Source organism: Polistes dominula, unplaced genomic scaffold (genome assembly GCF_049000335.1).
Source record: "Polistes dominula isolate Pdom_NZ unplaced genomic scaffold, Pdom_raw_medaka contig_77, whole genome shotgun sequence".
Taxonomy (NCBI): domain Eukaryota; kingdom Metazoa; phylum Arthropoda; class Insecta; order Hymenoptera; family Vespidae; genus Polistes; species Polistes dominula.
Window position 1 is genome coordinate 250,923 of NW_028301152.1, and position 24,858 is coordinate 275,780.

A 24,858-nucleotide genomic window follows, 5' to 3' on the forward strand; every position below is an offset into this window, starting at 1 on the left:
AAATCATTTTCTGCACTGAAATGAAATTCAATTGAAATTACATTTTATATCTCATTACAGGTTGATATTTAATTCTACATATTTAATTAGTTAATCGAGGACATTAAATATTATCGTATTATTTTAATTCGGTCATTGATGTCTTCCCGTATTTGCATCGGAAATGCACTTTATGAGAAAGAGAGAGGTAGAAAATTGCAATTTCTTCGATAAAAGTGATTCTCAAGAGAAAAAATCATTTAATATTGAATTCGACCGGAAAAATGTGTTTCTCGTTATCGATTTTTATATAGAAAATCGTATAATTAATGTGACTACTATTTCTCTCTCTCTCTCTCTCTCTCTCTCTTTCTCTCTTTGTGTATAACAGGTATTGCGTGATTGGTATGTATTTTACATGTTCAACGAATTCGATGAAGCTGTCGAAACGAAATTACATTGCTTTCTCGTGATTACCGTTGAATGGTTGTACAACGAATGTGAAACACATTTGTGTATCAGATATCACTGTGTTGTAGTTGTATGTTAATTAAAGTCAATTAATGGCGTCTTCTCTACTCATGTTTTCCATTTTCTTCACGCGTCATTACTATGCTCGGTAACCCATTTCCAAGATGCTTACGAAGACGCATTTTGTTTTGTAATACCTACGTGTTTGCATAGCATGCATCGTTCCCATAAGTAACGGGAAGTTCTCTCTAGGAAATAATATCAGTAGAATTTGTTATCTTATTTTTCTCACATTTTCCAAGCTCGCGATCGAAATCAATCCCGGGTAAATGCATTGTAAAAGACATGTAAAATTGAGTTTGACTATAAATGGGAGAAAGAGAGAGAGAGAGAGAGAGAGAGAGAGAGAGTGAAGGTGTCTACTATGGAAAATTAATTAACGTGACGATTAATTTTAGTCCTGTCGACGTTGGCAAGTTTTTATCGAGTAAAAGAGTACTTTGCTTAAAAAATGCACGTCGATCTCGTCTTTCTCAAAATCGCCTATTAAAAATCCATTGAAGTCTTTTAACTGATGCCTTGCAAATGCTTCTCTATCGGTCGATTAATTGTTTTTCTCTTCGATCTTCGAAATAAGATTAAATAATACTTGTAAATATGTTATATCGAAAGGAAAAATTGTTAGATAAATAGATACATATGGGAAGTGTTGTTCATACAAGTAACTATAACTATCAGCAATTTAGCGTGAAACCACTCGCAAATAGACACTTGTTGGATGAGGCGTCAGGAACAAACTCGAATCATCTAACGCTGCTAATGTTGGATCTCGTGTCACGTAATTCAAGATGAATCTATAGAACTTTATAGTCGAGTGTCATGCCGCGGTGGCTAGTGATTTGCAGTCGTACGACCGATTTAACTTTCCATCTTACGAAGAATGTCGTCGACTTTCCCGTCGAATGAGTCTCGATCGAAGTCAACATAGAAAGGAAATAGAAAAGTAAACTCATTGCAAATCTACTTCCGGTATAACCAGTCCGCAATAGTTTTTTTTTTAGCGTAATCAGGATGCAATCGTCTTTAAATATAAGAAATACCGCGATAACTTTTTACACGTTGCGATGTCTTATTTTGTTGTTAATAATTAAACAGGTTTTTCTAAATTGATAAAAGATTTTAGAGTTAGGGTAGTTTGGTCGAAAGTTGAAAAGTATCTTTTGACTTTTCAAAAAAAAAAAAAAAACAGGAAAACTTAAGAAATGACGAGAATTATTTAGATAGTTTAGTTAGTAGGGGGCTAGAAATGAGGAGATGGAAAGAAACATGCGAAGAAGGGATGTCTAACATTTTTTAAACGTCTGGATACTTTTGTAGCACAGGGGGGTGGGTGGGCTGTATGTACGCACCAAAGTACCTGACGACGAGAGCTTTTCGTCTCGGGACGATACGGAGAAGGACCCTCTAGTTTTTTCTTTCTTTTTTATACGACGAGTCAAGTAGCAAAGGAAGAACAGAGCTTGCGTCGTTCTATTGCACAATTTGAAGTACCGAAGAAGAAAAAAAAGAAAGATAAAATCCTCAACATTATATCTCTATTTTTTCGCGTCTCTACGTCTGTCAAGTAAACCACTTCCGTTAAGGTTATGTATTCCTGTATGTAGTAAAAAAACATGTATGAGCTGTATAATCATTTTTCAAGTAGAAACAGAGAATATTTTCTAACAAGTCAATTAAAATATATGATACAATTTAATAAATAAATATTTTGTTCGTATTTACCTATCGTTAGAGCGTGGAAGATGTCAAATACATATGTCAAATACATATCATTTATTTCTATACATTATTTATAGTACGCATATATGCGAGAGTAGAAAATGCAAATAATAGTGTTGTATGGTAGCAATAAGCATTTTTATACGAATAAAAAATAAATATTTGCGTTAAATTTCCTTAGTTTCCATGATCTTTTCGTTGACGCATAATGACGCAAGACAACTCGAGGTTGGTTCGATGAGTTGTAGGGATTGGCGAAGGTGTGCGCAGTTGCTTTACTTGGAGTAAACTAACTCGCACCAGCTCATTAATAGCCGGATCCTCCTGCAACTCTAATGAGAATACACGTTGGCTTCTTCTTTTCTTTCTTTCTCTTTTTATAGCATATCATTTTACCGCAACATTTTATCGTCTTCTTTACAAGGCCAAACTTTTTCCATTTTAGACAACCGATGTTTTTCTACAAATTTTCAATTTTTTTTTTACTACGCTGGAAAACAATTAAATATCTTTTTTTTTATTTTTGTTGTTGTTGTTGTTGTTGTTGAAATAATTATAACGACATTTGTTCGTCGATTTATATACGTCTCAAGTCAGTCTCTGGCGAATTATAGCGAAAACGTTATTAAACTTGATTAGAAGCAAATTCTTCATATTTCTCTCTCTCTCTCTCGCTTTTTTATTTATTTATTTTTGCTCTATTTTTCTGTCTCCTTTCTTCCTTTTATAATGCATATGTACGTATGACGTTGCAGATTCTTCTTGCGAGAAATATCCTCCTTGTATTTGCACTAGAGCGATGATTCTGCAGAGTACGTTATAAACGGAAGAGGGTGAAATCGTTTGGAAACAGTTAGCATTTTTTTTCTTTCATCATTTTATAATAAGTGATTAAAAATAATTGCATAAAGATTGTAACATGTGAGGGAAAAAGGGAAAAAATAATAAAGAAAAGGTTGGAAGGGGTAGAGAAAAGATAGTTGAAATGTTGCTGGAAGAAAAAGAAAAAGAATATGAGTAGAAATCCATTGAGCGTCGTAAAGAAATCGTAAAGTCTCGATGGCATCGCCGTTAACCGATATTACCTACCTACGAAGAAGGTATACGAATACGACGACCGCTTTATTTTGATTTTTGATTTTTTTTTTACTTTTCTATTGCAGACTAACAACACTCTTTCTTCAATTCTTTTCTTTTTCTGTTTTGTTTTTTTCTTCTACGAGAAGAGAAGAGAATGCTGTATCATTTCAATTCGTTTTATTGTTAGTTGGTACAATCTTCAAGATGTTCCTCGAGTGTTCTCGAATAGTTGTGCTTTAGTTTGAAAATCACTTTAACAAATTTAACGGAACGAACGTTTGCCTTTAGAAATTCAAATGTTTTTTAGTTTTTTTAGTCGATCAAAGTAAATTTTAGATTTTCACCTTTTACAACAAGGACAATTCAGATATATTGAATATTATAAAAATGGCAAACTATTAAAGTACTCGTTTAATTAATACATTATGCAAAAACAGATAATTGTGGTATTAAATAAGAGATGTTTTAGCGGAAATCGAGTTGCGACATGACACTAATGATCTTCTCGAGGGTATTCATCCTATCGTTGCTATTGTATTTCTCTCTGTTTGCAAGCGTTAGAAGTTTGAGGATGACAAAAAAGCAAGCTTGCTAGATAGAATGATGGGGTGCGGCATAACACCCGTCTACGACTTTCAGCAAACAAAGCTCTTTCAGAAGAATGAAAGAAGCGTCGTCCTACGCAAGACGAGCAATGTGTCGAGCAATGTGCCGAGCAATGTGTCGAGCAATGTGCCGAGAAATCTGGCGAAACCTACTCAAAAATGGTTGAAGCCTTACTCGATTCGTCGTCGTCGTTTACATCTCAACAATGTTCTTTGTTTGAACGTAATACTTTTTAAATTCTATATTGCGAAAACAAAATCTTTAACTTGGGTCCATCTATCAGGTAACTGCCGAATTTTTGTTGACGAAAATAAGATGTCAATTTTGATACAATGAATTTAATATCCATCGAAATTCATTGTTACGTTTAATGCATAAATATTTTTAATGAAGAAATGTTGTTGAAAAGCACATACTGTTTGGACGGTGCAAACAGAGTCGAGTAGAGTACTCGAGAACGTGTACATACTTTGTCAAATGTTTGTTTATCCGTTTTAAAGAAGCATTACGACAGTACGAAACGCATAGTAACAAACGAGTTTCGCAATCCATTAATTGATAGTATCGATTTAGCTATCGCTTTGGCCTTTCCGTTATCGAATTTCTCGGTGATAACACAGTAGGCAGATTATCAGATTTTTAGATCCGTTGACATTTAGCTTTACACGTTAGCACATTTACAATGTCTACGTTTCGAAGCAGATATCGTTATAAAGATGATAATAAAAAAACTATTACAACAAGTTATTATCGACGTAGCAACTGTCATTTTAATCTACGAGAATCGATTAGTCGAAGCTAATCGCTTTTAAATAATTATTTTGGAAAATAGAAAATTTCATGTGTATTACGCAAGCATTAGGTCTCTCGTAACAGTGCACGAGGCTCTTCCTTAGAATGGAGGCCGCCTAGAAACCGGAGAAATGCAGGAGGGCATTATAAATGCTTGTGCTTTGCCGGGCACCGTCGTTTCACTGGCTGAGAAACTATTTTCAAGCTAAAGTTTTTAGAAATATGGGTCACATATACACATACGCTCTCTCTCTCTCTCTCTCTCTCTCTCTCTCTCCTTCTCTTCCTTTCCATTTGAATCTTTTTTGAAAATTTGAGAAGAGCAGAAAGAAGGAGAGAGAGAGATGGAGGGTAAAAAAAGATATTGAACACATTTACAGGAAGGAAAAACGAGACAACTTGGCTCACGAACGTTTCCTTTTGTTAATTATGTTACAGCTCGATGATACGGCTCTTCAACTCTACAAAGATGGCGATTATGGAGCTTATTTGGATCTTGAGGCTTCGATCAGCGAACAACAAGAAGAATTTGAAGGTTTTCAGACAAAGTAAGTCGAACAATTGTTATTATATTAAATAGTCGAAATTCGCTGGTGATATAAGAATCGTATTGCCGACAAAATAGTAAAGCCGAGAAAATGCTGCTATTTATACATATATACGTATAGATAAACTCGTAGAATTTCCAGGGATATAAATACTTTCGATGTTAGAACCGGGTGTGTATTGAATTGGTGTTAACACGGTGAAGGTTAGCTAGCTAGCAAGTTGCGAGCTAACTCACTGGAAATTATCACGGCTGAGCCGGTGCTATCGACACCAATATTCGCTCGAGCTATTTTCCGATTCGGCTAGCTACGTTCTCTACCACTAACGAGAATCATAATCTACCCAACAGAGAGTTTAGTTTTAATCGCGAACCTCTATCGAAACTTTCCTTCTCTCTTCCCTTTATTACAGACTAATAAAAAGAGAGAAATAGAGAAGATATATGAAAATACAATAGAGAAAGCAATATATATGTATATATATTTATATATACACATGGGATATATGTTTAAAACTCGAAACTGGGTCGAGTTTAGGTAGGAGGAGAGAAATTAAGTGGTAAGCATAAATGATACCTCCTGGCTTGGAAATTTGTTAACTTTTATTTTTGTATACTATTCGCCTACCTTATTGTCTATCTTTTCTATCTTTTTCTTGTTATTGTTATTTTTATTATTTTTCCAATCATTCACCATGATAATATTGTTAGTAGGTGGAAAAATTGTAATGCGTTTCTATCGCGATTTCGCATGCGAAACTTGACCGTCTTGAATTGTTTTCCGATAGTTTTTTTTCCCTTTCACCCGATGTTACAATACGGGTGACGCCATAAAAATTGGAACCTTTATCAAAAACGTTCGGTGATTCGTGCGAAGAGGAGGAACCGAGGGACTCGTAAAGTGCGAAATTACAGGAACGTGTTTGCGAATATAAAATAGCTTTCTTTTTTTTTTTTTTTTACCATTGGATCGTTTGCTTCGTCGAATTACCGATACTTTTTGTTCTTGAATTGTAATCGAAATACACAAGGGAATAGATGAAAAAAAGCTTTTCGGAAAGAGAAAGGTTCTTTCGTTTGCTACTAGTAAGGGATCGTTTATCTTGGAAGAAACTTTATACACTCCAAGCGACTTGTTTGTTGCACGCTGCTGCCGGACTTTCGCGTTAAGAAATCGCTCAAGGTGTTTCTAAGCTCCGTCTGATCAACGCGAAATTTCTCTCGGGACGTGGAAGTACTTTGTTAAAAAACAATTTTTTCCTACCGGTCGATGGATAAATAGATTCAAATTGTTCTTTACAAATTTTATGAAAAAAAAAAAATAATAAAAAAGTTTTTCTTTGAAATGAAAGTATTCATTTAGAATTACTGGAGATATTATTTCATAATTCCATAGAAAGAAGAAATCTTTAGAGGTTAATTAATTAAAGGGACAATTAATTGAAGACTCTTTTTGAATTGGCACAAATTCAAGCCTTGTTATCTTTACAACGTGCTCCCATTAACCATTTTTTTGGTCCACGGTATAGATAGTAGTAGTAGCAGTATTGTGTTTAATCCGATGGCTTTTGCCTTTTCATTGAAAAGAAAATTCTCGAGCGTGTTGTATCTTTCTGCTATGGCTCGTTATCGTCAAAGTGAAAAGAAAAGAGAGAGAGAGATAGATAGATATAGAAAGAGAGCTTTGGGAAGTAGCAAGTTCGTGGTCAATGTGTAGGCGTTGAAAGTTCAAAAAGTTATCTTCTTGATTCCCTACGCGTCCTACGTTTTACTGAAAGGAAGTCTCCTTGGACCTTGACTAATAAATTCGTGGATTTTACGTCATCCAGGCTTTTTCCTTTTTCTTTAGGTATATGTAATTCATTGAAATGCAATTAGCTACCGTCAAGGAAAAATGATATATTTTCGCAGAGTATATTTCATGAATTTGAATACGAAGCTCATATTTCGAAACGATAACGATTAAATCTGCGCGCGTGTAAAGTGTTATAATATCTAGCATATTATATACTATGGTAATAAATCGGTTCATTGGTGTTATCGCGTTCTAATGTGCTTGGAGCATCCATCGCTCAACGTTAATGATATTATTGGCAACGATAGCCGAAAGCCATAAAGCAGTTTTCACTCGTCTCATGGGGAAAGCCGTGCCACTACGATTTCCGAATTATTTCATGATTATCGAAATTCTCTCTCTCTCTCTTTTAACGATGTTACGTTGATGGCAAGAATGCAGTGTCCGTCGAGTATTAAAGAGATAACGATTAACGATTGTTCAGTATTTTATAGTAACTAATTTTCTAATTCTAATCAATATGCATTACTTTTCTAAATATATTTGAATAATAGGAAGAAGGAAACGCGCATGGACAATTAATTAATTGATAAATGGTAAATGACCGTTTCTCCTTTCTCGATGTACTAGGTATGCAGTAGGTAGTTATACGTGATTAGAATGTAATCAAAAACTACCATTGGTAACAAACGTCGCTCGATTTTCCCTCGAAAGGAGGAAACGAACGAAACGCATACCACCTATCTTTCTCTAAGGGAACGCTCAACTTTCTTCTAGTGTCTATGACCTTTTCCAAGCCGAAAACCGAGTCGCGAGGGCGCTTTTGCGTGCTTTTGCGTGCTTTCGCGTGCTTTCGCGTGCTTTCGCGAATAGTTGCCGACCTCGCTCGGAATAAATCGCATAACTAGGTTTCGAGATCTATTCCCAGGACATCGGCTGGCTGTCTACGCTAACCTACAATTTCTCTCATTCTCATTTTATAAATATCTTTCCGCATTAACACGAAGGCAGAGGTGGTAGGCAGAGGTGGTAGGCAGAGGTGGTAGGCAGACGCGTTCCCGCGCAAGTCAAGCCTGTTACAGCGTTCGTTTAATGAGTCAACCGTTTCTTTGTCGTTTTAATCATCAACGTCGTTAATAGAAATAACTATTTTTATCTTCTCTTTAATAATACCACAATCTATTTTGTTCGAAAGAAATTTCAAAAGTCTATTGGAAAGTTATTAAATACGATGTGATTTATTTGGATTTCTTTTTAAATAATATTCTTCAGATCGGTCGTTTTAATCCGAAGAAAGGTTGCGAGTGCATCGATGCGTTGACGTCACTTGACATGAATCACGGCTAAATAATATAGGGAAAGTTGTTGCACCATGTATATATTTAAATATCAACGATCGATCATTTTCATTGTTTTACCTTGCTAAGAGTACGAAGAACAAATTTAATATCAATAATGAACATTTATCGGTTTAAGATAAGAAAGTTGAGAGTCTCGAAAGTCGAAATGCATTGTTCGTCCGCGAAACGTAAAGCCCATAATTCAGTTAGTCGTCGTCGTCGTCGTCGTCGTCGTCGTCGTCTAGAAGCGTTGCGTAATGATAGAACGAGTGCCATGCTCACTCCTAATTGCTTAATTAAATTAAACGCATAGTTTCAAGTTCTCCGGACCATTATGTAAAGTTGTCCAGGCGGTACAGGTATTATTCAAACTCTGTGTGTCTGTTGCATGTTTTACAGAACACAATCTTCCGTTGTATGAAAATGAATTTCGCTTTCGACTAAGAGAAAAAAAAAACAACAAATGGAAGATTTTTATTCGTTATTCGAAGTCGGCTTGAGATTAAGAGTCAGAATGTACAAGTGAATACGCTTGCGTACTCTCATTCAAGACCACTGACTCTTCGTATAGGTATATGTGTGCGCTTTAGGTGATATTTCAGGACATTTTAACTGCTCCTTTTACTACCAGGTGGAACTAACTGTCCCTTGCCTAGGTTCGCCTCGTAAACTCTTTATACCGAGAGGTACGTCTGGCAAAGCGTACCTAGACCAGTCGTAGTATTGAAATTCTCCCTCGTTAACACGAATATATCTTGCAGTACTTACGATCGTACGTTCCTTTTTCACTAAGACCCTAGCGTGTTTTAGACTCTCGGAATAAACAAGAAAAGGAGAGAGAATTTCAACGAGACCGATGATATTTATTTTTTTGTTGTTGATTTTTTAACGAGACTTCAATTTTACTCGCTCGATCGAGCTACTTATGCTATGAAAATAAATGAATTTCTATTTCGATCGTTTATCGACTGTGACCGATAATTACGTGCTGTTATCACGCAAAAAAGAGAGAGACAGATAGAGAGAGAGAGAGAGAGAGAATTTATGTTGGAGCGCGCGCCAGTAGACGAGGTGTTGGCTCATTACACAATTAAATTTATGATCGACTCGAGCACCATTGGATGTTGCTGTCTATTGCGGAGGGTTGAATATAAATTGCACCCTGTCACGTTGAGTTATCGCTCGTACCTGATCGATGCGTAATAATACAAGTGTATTATTCGATTTTAATAACTCGTTAAGATTTGTACAATATACGTTTACGCAGTTACAATTTTATCGAATTATACTTGTCGCGGCTTTATATCTTATATAACATGAAAAAATCTGAATAAAAATAAGGAATCTTTGTAGACTATAAGTAAGAAAAGAAACGTTTCTTACGTTTCATAAGAATCTTGATTTACTGGAATCATACGTTCGATATAGTAGTTTGATATAATATATGTTGTTTGCAATGGAATCTTACCACTCGAGAGAACAAGTCGATATCCATCATTACGTTCGAACGATATTTCTTATCGTCGAAATAAGAGTTTCTCTTGGAGTTAAACGATAGCTTCACGGAAATGGCAAGTATAGAAATTCTTCCGTCTTCTTGAGTCGTTAAAGAAACGAGTAATTGTGAATTAGATATTTTCTTCGTGAATAAATTGACAAAAAATCAAATCGAATCGAAAAGAGAGATTTCCTTTTTCTCGTCAAATGATAGAAAAGAAATAACTCGGATGTAATAAGATGATGTACTAGAAGGGTGAGTTAATCAATTTTTCAATTCACCCACGTATATACTAAGAAGAGTTCTCTAAGAGAAATACGATGACCGATATTCTGATCTATCGTTAAGCTTCTCTAGGGAAATTTCCGGCAAAGTTTCAAGTTTTTTTTTTTTAATTCCCCCATCTTCCGATGACATGTTTTATTCATTTCCTTTGATATTTTGTCATGTATCTTTGTACCTTTCAATTAGTTAGCAAAAAAGAAGTAATTTAGGTAATGAACTAAGAAGGTACTTTAATAAACTCTCCGTTTGGGAGTCATATTGGTGGGAAATCGCGACCTATTAATCTGGATTTGAGCGTACACGAAATGGCACAGAAACTGAGAGAGGAGGAAGGATGGAAATTCGCGATCGATATCGGATATGTCGGAGAGATAATCGGCGAGTCGGTAAGTCGTTAAGCCGAGCTGCTGACCGCGTCCCAGCCGTGGGCTTCTGGGAATACAGAGCGACGCATCTTCATTAGCCTTTCATGAAGGTTGCTTCTGGTAACTGCACAACTGGAGATACCCTCTTGCATACTCCCTTTTCCTTTTGTCTTAACCCTTCGAGACCGTTCGTACTTTTACCATCCCCATAGGATTATTCCATCGACGAGCTAGGACATCCCCGACGAATTATGCGATTGCCGATTTATGCCAACACCGTTAATAAGCATCCTACGCGATAAGACTTTGCAAGTTTTTTTCTCTTCAAAAACAAACCTACGAATCGCATGTGGTTATTTTCTAGCTATCTTTCTATCTACTTGGCTGCCTAGGTAGGCAACTATCTACCTACCTACCTACCTACCTACCTACCTACCTATCACCACCACCACCACCACCACCATCACCACCACTCTACCTACCTACCTACCTACTTATATGCACTTCTTCGGTCGACCTCGTCGTTGTCGTCGTTTCGTATCCAGTCCTGTCGAGATCGTCGAGAGGCTGTCTCGGAAGTAGGACATTCACCTGAATACTTTGCGGTAATCAAGTCTCGTTGTTGAAGTATGGGATAGCAATGGCGGTAGCGAGTCGACAGGAGGGAGAGAAAGAGAGAGGACTTCCCCTTGCTCTTTTAGGTTATTCGCGCTCAGTCTGTCCTCGGGGTGCTCGTCGTACATCGCACTTACGGAAACGACTTTTCCATATATACCTATCGAGATTTGTTCGATCATGCCGCGGTTCAGTCGACTTCGATTTCCTCATTGTGGAAAAGATTTCTGTCGTATCTGCAGGTATTACTTTATTTTATTATCTTTTATTTCATCCTTGACAATTATACTCTTTTTCATCTTTACAGAAATATTGTGTATTTTCAAGTGAATTGTGTTCTATTTGTTTTTTTATATACACGAATTCATTTTAGATCATCGAGTGATTAATGAACAATTATTTATATTATTCGTGGCTGACGGAGTACTTGATCTTCGTTGGCTCACAATATATTATTCAATTTTATATCTATCTATGTATATATAAAAAAGAAAAATAGATAAATTCAAATTTCTCCGACAGCCTCTATCGATCAGATATTTCTGCATATTTTTCATGATTATTTCATTATTATTACAACATCTTCGTCGTTAATCATTTTCATTGTTTAGGAAGAAATGCGTTTCTCAAATATTCATCCTACGCTTTTCTTTCCATTTTGGGATTGTATAATGGTGAATTTAAAAAAATTATTATATGAAGCATAAAATGAATGGCAATTGAAGAAATTATAGAAATAAATTTAGTTAAGTTATTTTTTTTTTTCGCGTGCTCGTTATCGTTCGAGTTAGTGTCAAGAAAACAAACCACTGTGATGAGATGAGACGAGACGAGACGAGACGAGACGAGACGAGACGAGAGAAACTGGAACGCGAAGCGTGTGCTGGATAAACACTGGTCCGGGAGCCAGTTGGTAGATAAATTGTACGATCGCTTTTTGTAGAGTTCGTTGTTCGTTTCTCTATTTGCTAGTCCTCGACGCCAATGAGAGACGACTTTTGCCGATCCCGCGAGAAGAATTGAAGCCGGTTTTATCACGCTCGGTTGCTTCCAGACTTTGGCTTTGACGTTGCGTTGCGTCTTTCTGGATACAGACGTTACTTCGCTCCTTATTCTTCTCTTCTCATCGCATCTATGTACCGTTTCAATGATATTACCACTTACTTACTTTTATATGCATCTTAGCATTTTTTTTTTTTTTTATTACTACTTCATTCAACACCAATAACAGTGGCGTTAATTTAAGTTGTCTTTTTATATCATTTTGATAGAAATTATATAGCCTCCTCTCTTTCCTTTGAACTTTGATGGAGAAAAATTTGCTAATGCTTTTTAATTGGTATTTACTTCCTTCGTGTCATTCGAAAATGCGAAACCGTCTACTTGCTCGAGATTGCGCCGGTTTCATTGACGAAGCCTTCAGCGTACTTTCACGACAGTTAAACTGGTTTCTCGTCTCTCTGTGCACGCGTTCAAATCGAGAGGAACGGAGCACGCGTTTTCCGTCTTCCTATATGATGCTTTTCTTCCGCAACATCGATACATGATACACTTACCTACATTTATGCTATTTATTCAATTTTATTCAATCATCTTTCATTTATTTAACATAACATTTTTAATCGTAATACCGAATTTAGGTATTATGTATTCATGTATACTCTTTGCAAACGTTGACTACTCGATTCTCAAAGAATAAATATTTAACTTCTAAGATCGTTGATAAATTCACAAGTACAAAGAAAATAACTCATCGTCTTCTTAAAACTTTCTAACATAAATTTTTTCTGGTGTACTTTTCAAGAAAAAAAGAACGAATTGGACGCTCGTTGTTTCGTAAAAAATGGTAGAATTAGTTAGAAACGTTGTCGATTTCAAGAAGTTCTCCTTTTTGTATTATTTCGTCTCGGAAATCGATCTCGGATCTATTGTAAATGTTTGCAAAGTAGTTGAGAGTATAAAAAGAACACCTTTTATTTATTTATTTTCAAATCTTTAGTTAGAATTTTTAACAAGATTTTGTTTTCACAGATCTGTATGCATAGATTTATTCATTAATGATTGGATAGAAAAATGTTTATTTTGAAATTTGGATACATTTGTCAAGCTACATCAACCGGAAGGAAAAATGACCGTAGTCGGTGTAGCTTGCACATTTATAATATTAACGCGTAACCAAGAATAACTTGACGTAGGACGACGTGACTGCTGAATGTCTGAAATCAAGAGTGAAAGACAGAAGAGAGAGAGAGAGAGAGAGAGAGAGAGAAAATAAAGAAGGAAACGGACGCGAAAACTTTATAGGCGTGGCACGTTTTTTTCGTTCGAGGTGTCCGAAGAGGAAGCGATATCGGTGTTTCCCCTAACTTTTTTCTGTTTTCTTTTTTCTTTTTAGGATGTGTATCGGTTTTTACGATCGTAATTTTAACGAAATTATCTCTTTTAAGATATACGAGATGATTAAAAGGTCTTTGCAATTTGTAAGAAAGAAAGAAAAAAAGCATTGTATAATTTATATTTTGTGTTCATTTTGTTCGTTGGTTTTTGTTTATTTGTCCAATTTTTCCAAGAAGATTCTTCTTCTTCTTCTTCTTCTTCTTTTTCGTCTCAACATCCTGTTCTGAATGCTCCTATGCGGAAGAATCATCTCCGAGGTGGTTAGCATCACGAGAGAGAAGTATTCTCGACGAATCATCCGTCTGCAACAGAAACCCCCTCGAGATACGCATCTTCTCGACTTAGTTACCGAGCGAAGATAAACGAGTCGCTTTGTTCGTTTCGTCAGAGGTGTTTGTTTTTCTTTGATTTCCAACAAAAAAAGAAAGAACAAAATGGCTAATATTTTGCCTACTCGGAACTCAATATTCAATCGTTTATCGAAGTACGATCCATAATGATAATCATAATATCGTCCTGGCCAAGCGAGAAATCGTTCGACCTCGACGTACCCTAAGGGCCTTCAAAGTAAAACTGCTCGCATAATTACTGGAGCGTAGAGGCTTGGCGTATGATCTTCTCTGGGTCGAGTGTATGTACCGTCTTCCTCTGTGTGTAACTCGGTATTGAGCAAATCAAACCTTATCTTCTTTCATTGCTATCCTACGTACGATGTTATTTTATAATGCATCATTCAAATCATTCGGTGTACGAATCGTACTTTCAAATCGAATATTTTAACGTTGTTTTATTTTGTTGCTGTTGTTATTGTTTCTTCGAACTTTTAACTTATGTAAGCGAGTTTGTTTTCGAAGAATTTTCAAGTATAACCGTGGCTCGTGCGCTCTACTAACAATAAGTAACTTGGAATTAAAACGAGGAAGCCATCGGGGTTGTATACATAGAATCTTACGCGGCATATATACATATATGTGTACGTGTGTATATGTACATATACACGTAGGAGAGAGCAAGGACTAGTCAGCGTTTTGATCTCCCACCATTTGCTATTGTGGCGAAGCGCGGGACAGAGCAGACTAAGAAGAAGCCATTCCGCTTGCTAGCAGTCGTTCGTTGGACTTGTTCGTCGACGTGCTACTCGACGCTCTTCTTCTTGACGCTCTTCGTGAAGAGCATACTAGCTTGGAAAAATAGTCATCAGAAATATTATCAAATCCTTGACGCGTTGGATTTCGAGTGATATGAAAGTTCGACGCCGCCGTCATGCCACCTTATTGGTAAATATTATATCTCATTAAAGGAAGCAACGAAGAGAGATCGTAGCTACATCTGTTGCAAGACAAGTTTAGCGAGCAATTTAACTTGATCGAGTTCCGTCAGGTTGCTTAGAAATTGATTCCGTAAAAGCTCAAAAGGAAAAGGGTGCTACCGTGCTTTCCATTTCGCTCTTGGGGAAAAAGTCGAAAGGGAATAAAACAGCTCGAAGGCTTTAACCTAAATAAATCGATTTCTCTCTACCAATTTTCGACTTTCCACTTTTGTTCCTTCCTTTTTTTACTACTCGATCGAGGATCCTTGTAAGGAAAAAGTTTGAGCGAATATTCTAATCCCCCGGGGGCAGATTTCGCGCGCGCGATGCCATTGGCAGGCAGGCAGGCAGGCACGGGTTCTCGACTTAGATGGTGCTTCTTTCATTTATTTGTTTCTATTTCATTCGACGGTGGTTTCGTTGTCGTTCGATTTAAATACAGGGAGGACACATTGGAGTAAATTCTTAAGTGATTTATGACTCTCTCTGGTTGACCTTAAGCTCGCCACTCTCCTCCTATACGTCGCTTACGTAATTAAAAAAGTCCGCGTACACTGCTCGGATAGCTCTTGAAAAGTAGTTTCGTAAAAGAGTGAATAATACCAACGCGCACGGTTTGTGCTCCTTTTGTAGGGATTCTCGCAAATTGTCTACTCACGTGACTTATTATCGAGTCAAGTTTTGGCAGGTTCTCGCAAACGCACGTCTATTTCCGTCCTTTGTTGTTTCGCCTTGTAACTCGCATAATGTCTTTCGAGTTTTTCTGCTTGGAGGTGGTCGAGCGAGAAGGCTTGCCTTTCACAATCATTTTCTTTTTATCCCGATAAAAAAAGGAAGAATAATGATTCGTTGAAAAACGATAGGATGATGCGATTTCTTTGACGTAGGCGTAATCGACCAAAGGGTCGACCAAAAAGGTTTCATTTTCGTCATTAATCATAGCAGCGATGCGAAAATCTCTCATAAATATCGAATCTGTTAGTTAACAGGTTACCAGAACTCTCGTATTTTCGATCGATATTTTCTACCTTTTTAAAAAAGATGTTGGAACAATATCTTTTTTCACGATATATTATATTTAGTCGATGATAACGGTGCAAGATAGTTTGCCAAGTTGATATTGGCACGGTACTTTCCTGCAACGAAAAATGCGAATATTCTTGAAATCTTTTCGATCTAATTTCGAGCAATAGAATACGCTTTTGCTGATCTTTGGCTCGATATAAAAGATTTCAAATGCACCGATCATTCTCCTTTTTATTTTCCTACTATGAAATTTAAAAATGAACGTTTGAAGTTTATGGACGTCGATTAAAAGGAAATAGAAATAAATGATAGCATATATATATATATATATATCCGTGGGAAAAGAAGTCCTTGGTATATCTCGATCTATCTCTCCCTTATTTACCCCGGCGGAAATATTAACGCTCGAGTACTCCGGCATTTTCAAGTTTGTGCTTCTAACACGTTGGATTTTCGATGTTAGATGCATAATCCTTTTTCGTCTCTTCTATTTCTTCTTCTCCTTCTTCTCCTCCTCCTCCTCCTCCTCCTCCTCCTCCTCCTCCCTTGTTCTTCTTCTTCTTCTTCTTTCTCCCTTTTTTCCTTCTCAAATCCATTGTCTACACTGTCGTCGTGCTTTCTCAGGGACGCTTGGCGTGGGAAGGTTCGCAGGGCCTTTAAGTTCGCACCGCATGCTTATCCAAGGCGACACGAGAGAAGGATAGAAAGAAAAAGAAGAGAAAAAGAAAGAGAGTTTACCGTCTATACCACTTTAACCCAATTTATAGGAAAAGTGTAGACACTCGTAGTGTAAACGGTTTGTGTGTATTGTAATAAAAAAGGATTTTATTCGTCTCGTTCCCGAGCATATGTATATTATACATGTTTGTATTGTATGTATAATGGAGTAATTAGGATCGGTCAAAGAAGATTAATTGGCACACGGTAAGCTAAAATTAACGCGAACGGAATCACCGTATCACCGGGTCAATAGGATGTCGGTTACGCGTAGCTTTATCAATATTTATGTTCTGTGCAACCTACGTTTTATTTTGTATACGCGTAAGTGAGTGTGTGTGTGTGTGTGTGTGCACAAGTATTATACGCTAATCGAGCAATCCTCTTTTGATTTGTTGCAGCCGGAAGAACTCAATCGTTCTCAGGACTCAGCTTTCTGTGAGGGTTCACACCATCATAGGTGAGTATTTTACTCGCAGATCCTTGATTAAAATCTTTTATTCGGTCTCACGATCCACTTGGTCGAACACCACCTGTCCGATCTTCTTCTCGATCCTCGCCCTACTTCATTTTTTTCCCATCTTCTTTTTGTTTGTTTTTAGTCTTTTAAAATCGGATCGATCGATAGTCGATTGAAATATCGTTGCTTGTGTATTTGTTGTGTGTTATCGTTTGTATTTGTATTTAAAGAGGAACGATATAGGTACCTTCGTAATATCTTCGTCGAATTCACCTGTGGGTCGTTCTCGTTCGTTGAACTCTTGGTACTGTCGCTGGAGGAGATGATCGAAGATCTGCAAAGGAACGAGAAGAAAGAAGAAAAGAGTAAAAGGGACGAAAAGGGCAGGAGGAGAAGCGGAAGACGAAGAGAGGACCCTACACCGTTTTACATATTTTAACGGTTCTCCATGTATTTTCGGTACCTGCAAAACCCGTCTGGTTTTCGTCTTTCTTCCTCTCTCCCTCTCTCTCTATCTCCTTTTCTTTTTTCAACTTCCTTTTTACCCACCTTTGCATTTTCGTATATAAATCGTATACAATGTGTAGAGAGAGAGAGAGAGAGAGAAAGAGAGAACGACCGATATAAACTCATGAAAGGAAAAAGAAATCTATTGCATACAATATATACGTGAAACATCTTTCTTATAGATAAATTTATACAGAGTCGCGCTATAAATTAATTACTTTTTTTTTATTATCCTTCAAAATGTTTTTAATAAGAATTTGATCATACGTCGCGTCATAGCGTTGGAACTCCGATCGAGCGTATCAGGCGACAGACGGAATCAGATTTCGTGCTATCTCAGCAAGTTCTTCTAGTCGAATTCACGAATGTTCACGCTGATTGCAATTATTTTTCTTCAAAAGAAAAATAGAAAATCTTTGAAGTAATCGAAATGCCGTCTAAGTCAGTATTCTTCCGATTGTTTATCTATGAAATTGCAATGAAAAGCCTTTCAAGTTGGTTTCCAAAAAAGAAATATAAGAAAAGAGAGCTAGAAAAATAAATAGAAAAGTATAAAAGAAAAAGTAAGAGAGGGAAAAGAGCAATGGCGCGAGTAACAATGGCGCGTTACAAGCCGGTAAACTTGTTTGAGCGAGAGGAAGTTTTGCTTATATGGGCGCTGATTATGGCGGGGGCCAAGGGCCTCGGGGCCTTGGGACCGCTATTCTTAGATCTTTCCGTCTCTCTCGCACACCCTCGCTGGCTCCTGCAGCGAGTTCCTAATTACCTTCGCTCGCAGTCCCCTCCTTTCCTTCGTTCTCCCTTCGCCTTCCTTCGGCTCCCTTCGACTCCCTTCTCCAACCGACATGCATTATGCATTTGAAGATCGCGTGATAGTCGGCGTTTATGCGGTCGCCTGGACCTCCTTTACCACGAAATAACTCGCGAATTCGTCTCGTTAAGAGACGAGCTACAAATCGAACAAACGGAAAGATGTAACGGAAGATGGCTCGTGTTGTTCATGGTCTTCTTGGTGTTCATGGTCGTGAGTCTTTCACCCACGATATTACCAATGTACCAACTATCGGGAACAACTACTATATTAGATTAACATTGTGCTTTAAATATTATCCAATTTTCTATTTATCCAAGTAATTTCGAAGTTATTTCTATAGAAAATTTCAATCGTAGTAGAACGTAACACGAGAGTTCTCTTCTTCGTCTTTCTCTCTAAAGGATTACTTAATTACTTCCTTCTTCCTGGTTGATTCGTGATTATAGACTTATTAACTTTGCGCACGGCGAATAGATTTTTTCATTTTTCAACGTTCACTTAACGTAATTTCTTCTCTCCGTTTTTTTTTGTTTTGTTTTGTTATCTCTCCTCAAATGCTCGTTATTTTCCGTTCTTTATCTCTTGTTTAAAGTCAAGTTTCGCCAGAGAACATCTGTAACCTCTTAACCTCATTTTTTGTCATTGATATCAAGTATAATCTTTCATATTATTCCCCCCCCCTCCATCGTCTATTGTTTAAACATTTCGGGAAAAATGTCGAATTTGTATCCTTTATCTTTTTTTTTTTTTTTTGGTTTTTAAGAAGAAAAGGTAGGCAGGCGTCTATTTCTGTAAACTTTTTTCCACTCGAAATTGCATCTCTGCTCCTCTCTCTCATCGGGGTTCGGGAAATTGAATTTTCCATTCCACCGCTCGCCAAACGGAATTCAATTGTTAGTAATACAGTCGTGAAAGAGGAAAGAGAGAGAGAGAGGGAAAGAGAAAGAAATAAAAGGACCGAGAGAGCGCTTGCAGGTATCCATCCATCCATCCATGCAGCCAGCCAGCGAATGAGAGACGACGAAAATTTTACGGAAGAAATTAGCAGTCGTGCGCTAATTGCTAGCCTAGTGTTCGTTTGAAAACAAGAAAAGCCATGCTGCGAGAGAAGGGCTCAAGCTCCAATTCTTCCCTATATCTACATTCGTGATTTTTATTCGAGACAGGAAATGAAACGTGAAATTCGTTTTTAAATTTAAACATATTTTCTCATTTTTCTTTTTTTTTTCCCGCAGGAAGTTCCAATAAAAAAAGAAAAATAAAAATCATCTGCATTACTTTGGTACTTTTCGAACGAACATTTTGCCAACAAAATTGGTTTCTTTCTCGTTTCCAATTCGATCAAATAGTAATAGAAAATAATCGTCAATTTTTCTTCCATCTCTTATAATCCCATTAATTATTTCTTCTTTTTCTCTCTCTATTCTCCTATAAATAAACGTAGAATTATTGTATTACGTGAACACAAGTATTTATGTATAATATATATTTGTCTATGTTTGTTGCAGAAAAATTGCTGAACAGCGAGGGTCGCGAACTACGAAGAGCTCTCTTTTCTCTCAAGCAGATCTTTCAGGTAGCTTTGCTATTTTCCAACGCGTAATACAAAACGAAAGAGAAGACGACTATTTTGGCACGAAGCTACTCGCTTGCCGTGTAAATATTTGCGAGATCTTCCACGCGTCTTTCTTCTTTCTTATTTGCTCTTTCTTTAGTTTATTTCAACGTTCCATGTATCCCAACATGTGGGAATATTCTTTTCTATTTTTTCCACGAACAATTACTTTCTCAAAATTCGATCTACCGCGATTATATTATGTTATCCTGAAAAATAAATAGAATAAAATTGCACTTATGATGATGCATTTATCATCGAGACAATTGATTTTACAGGAGGACAAAGACCTGGTGCACGAGTTCGTGCAAAACGATGGATTGGCTTGCCTCATCAAGGTCGGCAGCGAGGCCGATCAGAATTATCAAAATTATATACTACGAGGTGAGTAGGTTTAAGACAAAAAATTCCTGATACTTGATAAATAACGAGGCAACTTCGAGGATAATTATTCTTTAACTCTAATCCAAAAGAATTCTTACTTTTTTTTTCCTCGAATAGTTCGATATTGTATAAGCACGAGCAGGGTAGACTTTGTTAAGGGTCATTCCGTAAGCCCCAGTGAATTATCATAAATGTCGATAAAATAATAGAAATCTTTTTGCCCGAACAAAGTTCCTTTCCGCCTTCTTCCGAAGATGGAAAAGTTTTTCCAAGAAGAAAAACTTCTTTACCGCAATGCGAAACTCGTAAAAGATGGAAGTTCGATGTGCGCTGTATCGAAACTATGAATACGTTCTTTGATATCGTCTTTCGTGCGGCACATTAAACTTTCTTTCAAAGTTTCGTGTTTGATCCGTCGATCGATTCATCGATTTAATATAACCAAATGAAAGAAGAGCAAACGATTCAAACAAAATATAAAAGAAACGAAATAGTCTCATTGAAACTTCCTTTCTTATTTTTTTTTTACTCGACATTAAAGTATACACTTGATTGATCTTAAGACGTTTATATCTTTTCATTTCTTTTATTTGCATCTGCGAAAAGTAAATGTCATTGAGATTTTAATGCGCAATCCATAATTAAGGAAGGGGGGATTATGCGGGTAGAAAATGATCGCTAATGATACAGTTTTACAAGAATATTGAAATTAAAACATAAAAAATTGATGATGACGATGACTGAAATATTTAATAGAAAAGTATTAACGCGATGCGACAACTTAATTCAACGTATAGCCAGTGGAACACGGTTAATTTGAGAATAAAAGGAAATCCTTATAAGTGATTTTAAATTGCAAACTTAAGGAGATATTGATCTTTCATTTTGAAAATATCGATCGTAATACGTCATCGATTCCATTACTCGCAAGAATAAAAGGAGATAATGAAATATGGGCAAACGTAAAACACCTGTTTCCCCTAAATTATGTAGCAGTTAAGTCTCGCGTAGAGAACAAACGAGCGATTAAATGTTTTACCTATCGTTGTGGAAGCGGCTTTTGGCAGCACGCAAGCGAACTTGACACCGAAACTAACGATCATTGAAAAGCGCAAGGCGAGGCTTATTTCACACTTCGCTGAATTTTTTCTTTCCTATTTAATCTCATTTATCGAATAATTAATCGTTCATTTCCATTGCAATAGAACTAATCGTCGTGGGACGATTTTCTCTATCTTTATTTTGCGTATAACACTGGGATTGGATTGGATGTCCTCTCGCATCCAGCTTTCTATTGACCGAGCGCGGATAACGGGATTGCAAATTACAAAACGGATTGACCTTTTTTTATAGGATATAGCCTTTTGCGTCGCACGATTGGCATAATATTATTTTTGCAGAAACACTTATCAAGAGAGCTTTAATGTTTCCACGCTATTACGAGTCAAAACTAATGGACGTAACGCGTTTTCACCAAATCTCTAATTAGATGCGAGAGTGCGTCGCGATTTATTATACCTGCAACGTGTTTCCTGCACCTACCACATCACCCTTTTAGTTCGTCGACTATAATATAGTCGAGGTATAATATCGTATAGTAAGCAGAAATGAACCTTCGGAAAACGGATGATTGCAACGACCTCGCTATCTCTCTGTGTATACCTGCATATATTATGTCCATACCGTTTAATTAGATTTTGCGGCGTAACTTATGGCTTTGCGTAATGATAACGAGCGGATTAATGCAGTCCTATACAGTCCTCCTACCACTTCGGCGCCTCTCGCTCAATTCTCTCCAATCGTTTTACGATTATATTGTCATTATCGTCACGAACGAACGAACGAACCTATGTAGCTTGCCCAAATATTCTGTGTATAATACAATTGTTGCATTTAACAATTTACTTGTTTCGTTGCTTTTTAAATGATTTCCGTTTGAAAATAATATAGACTATAAAATGACGAAATGTTTGATCCAAACAGCTCTCGGTCAGGTGATGCTCTACGTGGATGGCATGAATGGCGTGATAGAACATGGTCAGACGGTACAATGGTTATACACCCTTATAGCAAGTCGCTTTCGGTTGGTCGTAAAGACGGCTCTGAAATTATTGCTGGTCTTCGTCGAGTACGTGGAAACCAACAGTTTGTTGCTCGTTCGAGCTGTACGTTCGGTAGACACATCAAGAGGTATGATACCATGGACGAACGTAATGAAGCTTTTGAAGGATTACGATGCCGCTGACACGGAACTTTTAATATACGCAACGACCTTGGTCAATAAGTGCTTGAACGGTATTCCGGATCAAGACACTTACTATGATCAAGTGGACTGTCTCGAGGAGCAAGGAATTGAGGGTATTATTCAAAGATATTTGTCCAAACAAGGAACAGATCTCGATCTTCTTAGACAGTTTCACATTTACGAAGCTGTACTCCAACACGAAGATGGCAACGACCGAGGATCGCCAATTCGTCAGCTCGACGATAATATCAGGTACGAAATATTTCTACTTACCATTAGGTGGTGTTTTTTTTACGAACGAAATAAACGTCGACATCGTAGTAAATTACAGAAAGTTGTTTGACTGAATTTCGCAGGAAAACTCTACGCAACCGGAAGTCTCTGGTGGATTCTCACGAGCGTCGAAAGTCCCGTAGGCACTCGACTGGCACGTCGCCGCTTTCGATGTCCTTGAACGCTCGTTTAAGTCCACGCTCGAACCATTCTTTGGGACTTAGCTCCCTGAACAACACTTTGAATTCGAGTCTGCCCGATGACGATGACGAGTCGAGTAGCTCTCAAAGTTCTCAAGGACATCTCGGGGAAGTTCAACTCAATGGCAGTTATAAGGAGAACAAAGGTGACCTAGCTGATTAACTAACTATCTCGATCGCAAAAGATTTCGAATTTCTTCTTCGTTATTATCGAATCGTTTAAGATAATTGAAAGAAATCGGACGAGAATAGGAATCTCTACGCCTACCAGAAACGAATTCATGCATTATATGATGAAGCATTAGACGTCGTAAGCGAGAGATTAGGGAGGAAAATGATATGTCGCGTGTTCCAGTCGACGTTGGCGTAACACCAGCTTTGAGACGTAGAAGAGAACGAGCGGAGAGGCAAAGGAGTTTTATCAGGGAGCAACAAGAGGCTACCGCGAATATGAGAGCTTCCGTTGACCATTCGGACGATCAGGACAGTAAGTAATACACAAACAATTGCTATTATCATTTATATATTTCGTCTTTGGACAAACGTATGCTCAAATTTAAGCTTCCTTCTCGTCGAATGGTTTGCGATATCATCCGAATGGCACGTCCTCGTACGAAAGGAAAACTGACTCTCCATCTAACAAACTTTCCCGAACGAATAGCAGAAAGGATTTAACACCGCTAATGAACGCCGCGAATAAGCTCGACTCGGAGGAGAAAAAGCCTTGGTACGGTAAGAGTCCTGACGAGGGTGTCGAGTGCGACGAGGGTAATAATACCGATGACGACGAGAATCGTCGAGTGGTTTTACAATTGAAACGAGAAGGTACCGTCAAAGATCTAACGCAGAAATTAACGGCACAGAATCTCATACCGAGCAGTCCTGTCGATGAAAAGGTTTCCAGGTAAGAGACGATAAAAAGTGTGTTAAGCATTAATTACTTGGACCATTTTATCGTTCGTTCGTTCGTTCGATCGTTCCTTCGTTTTTTTTTTTTTTCAGGATAGGAGATATGAGCGGCTTGATCTCGAAGGCTAAAGAGGGATTGGCCAAATCAAAGTCCAAGGCTGACGTATTGAAATCACCGACAGGCGAGAATTTGCTCAAGGTGCAGGAAGTAAAGAAATCGGAGAATGAGTTGCACTGGGAGGAACTCGTAAAAAAGTTAAAAAGACCGTTGGCTCTGTGCGACCTTGACTTTACGGATCTAAATTCGGAGGATGAAATCGACGTTTTGGGACCGGTAAACGTGACGAACGGCGTTCCACCTCCTCCACCACCGATGGTACCAGTTCCACCTCCTTCGATGTTGCCCCCGCCGAGTTCTAGTGCCAAACCACCACCACCTTTACCTCATCTTCCACCGCCTCTTTTTTCGCCTCTCAATCTGAAATCCACGAGATCATCGATGAACAACGATCCAACAAATTCTTTAAGAAGTCCACCTTTAAATTCTCCGGCTTCGACCTTGACCATAAAAAAGAGCAAAAAGACTGTGAAACTGTTCTGGAAAGAGGTCAGGGACGATCCCATCATCCTCTCGAGATTGGACAAGAACAAGATGATTTGGGACGAGCTCTCGCCAGTGCCCATTGACACGCAGAAACTCGAACACCTTTTCGAGAGCAGAGCCAAGGATCTTATCACCAAGGTAAGAGAGCAACTATTTCTAATCTAAAATACTACTCAATTGATCGGACCAACGATTTGTCACATTCTAAGTCGTCGTATTCCAAAGACTTTTATTATCTTTTTTCTC

General features: G+C 37.6%; 1 protein-coding gene across 5 annotated transcripts in view; it reads left to right on the plus strand.

Moving 5' to 3' along the window:
- Fhos (Formin homology 2 domain containing) overlaps positions 1–24,858 on the plus strand; it is a 49,375-nt gene that overhangs the window by 15,202 nt on the left and 9,315 nt on the right. For 2 of the 5 annotated variants that reach the window (XM_089178033.1, XM_015329861.2), the window contains 9 exons: positions 5,146–5,255; positions 17,003–17,061; positions 19,891–19,958; positions 20,276–20,381; positions 22,365–22,878; positions 22,983–23,245; positions 23,455–23,586; positions 23,661–24,003; positions 24,102–24,751. In XM_089178033.1, the coding sequence (XP_089034159.1) occupies positions 5,146–5,255; positions 17,003–17,061; positions 19,891–19,958; positions 20,276–20,381; positions 22,365–22,878; positions 22,983–23,245; positions 23,455–23,586; positions 23,661–24,003; positions 24,102–24,751 (2,245 nt within the window). Of the gene's footprint in view, positions 1–5,145; positions 5,256–14,654; positions 14,827–17,002; positions 17,062–19,890; positions 19,959–20,275; positions 20,382–22,364; positions 22,879–22,982; positions 23,246–23,454; positions 23,587–23,660; positions 24,004–24,101; positions 24,752–24,858 lie in introns of those variants that run through there. The other 3 variants (XM_089178035.1, XM_089178034.1, XM_015329862.2) reach the window with 2 other exon arrangements.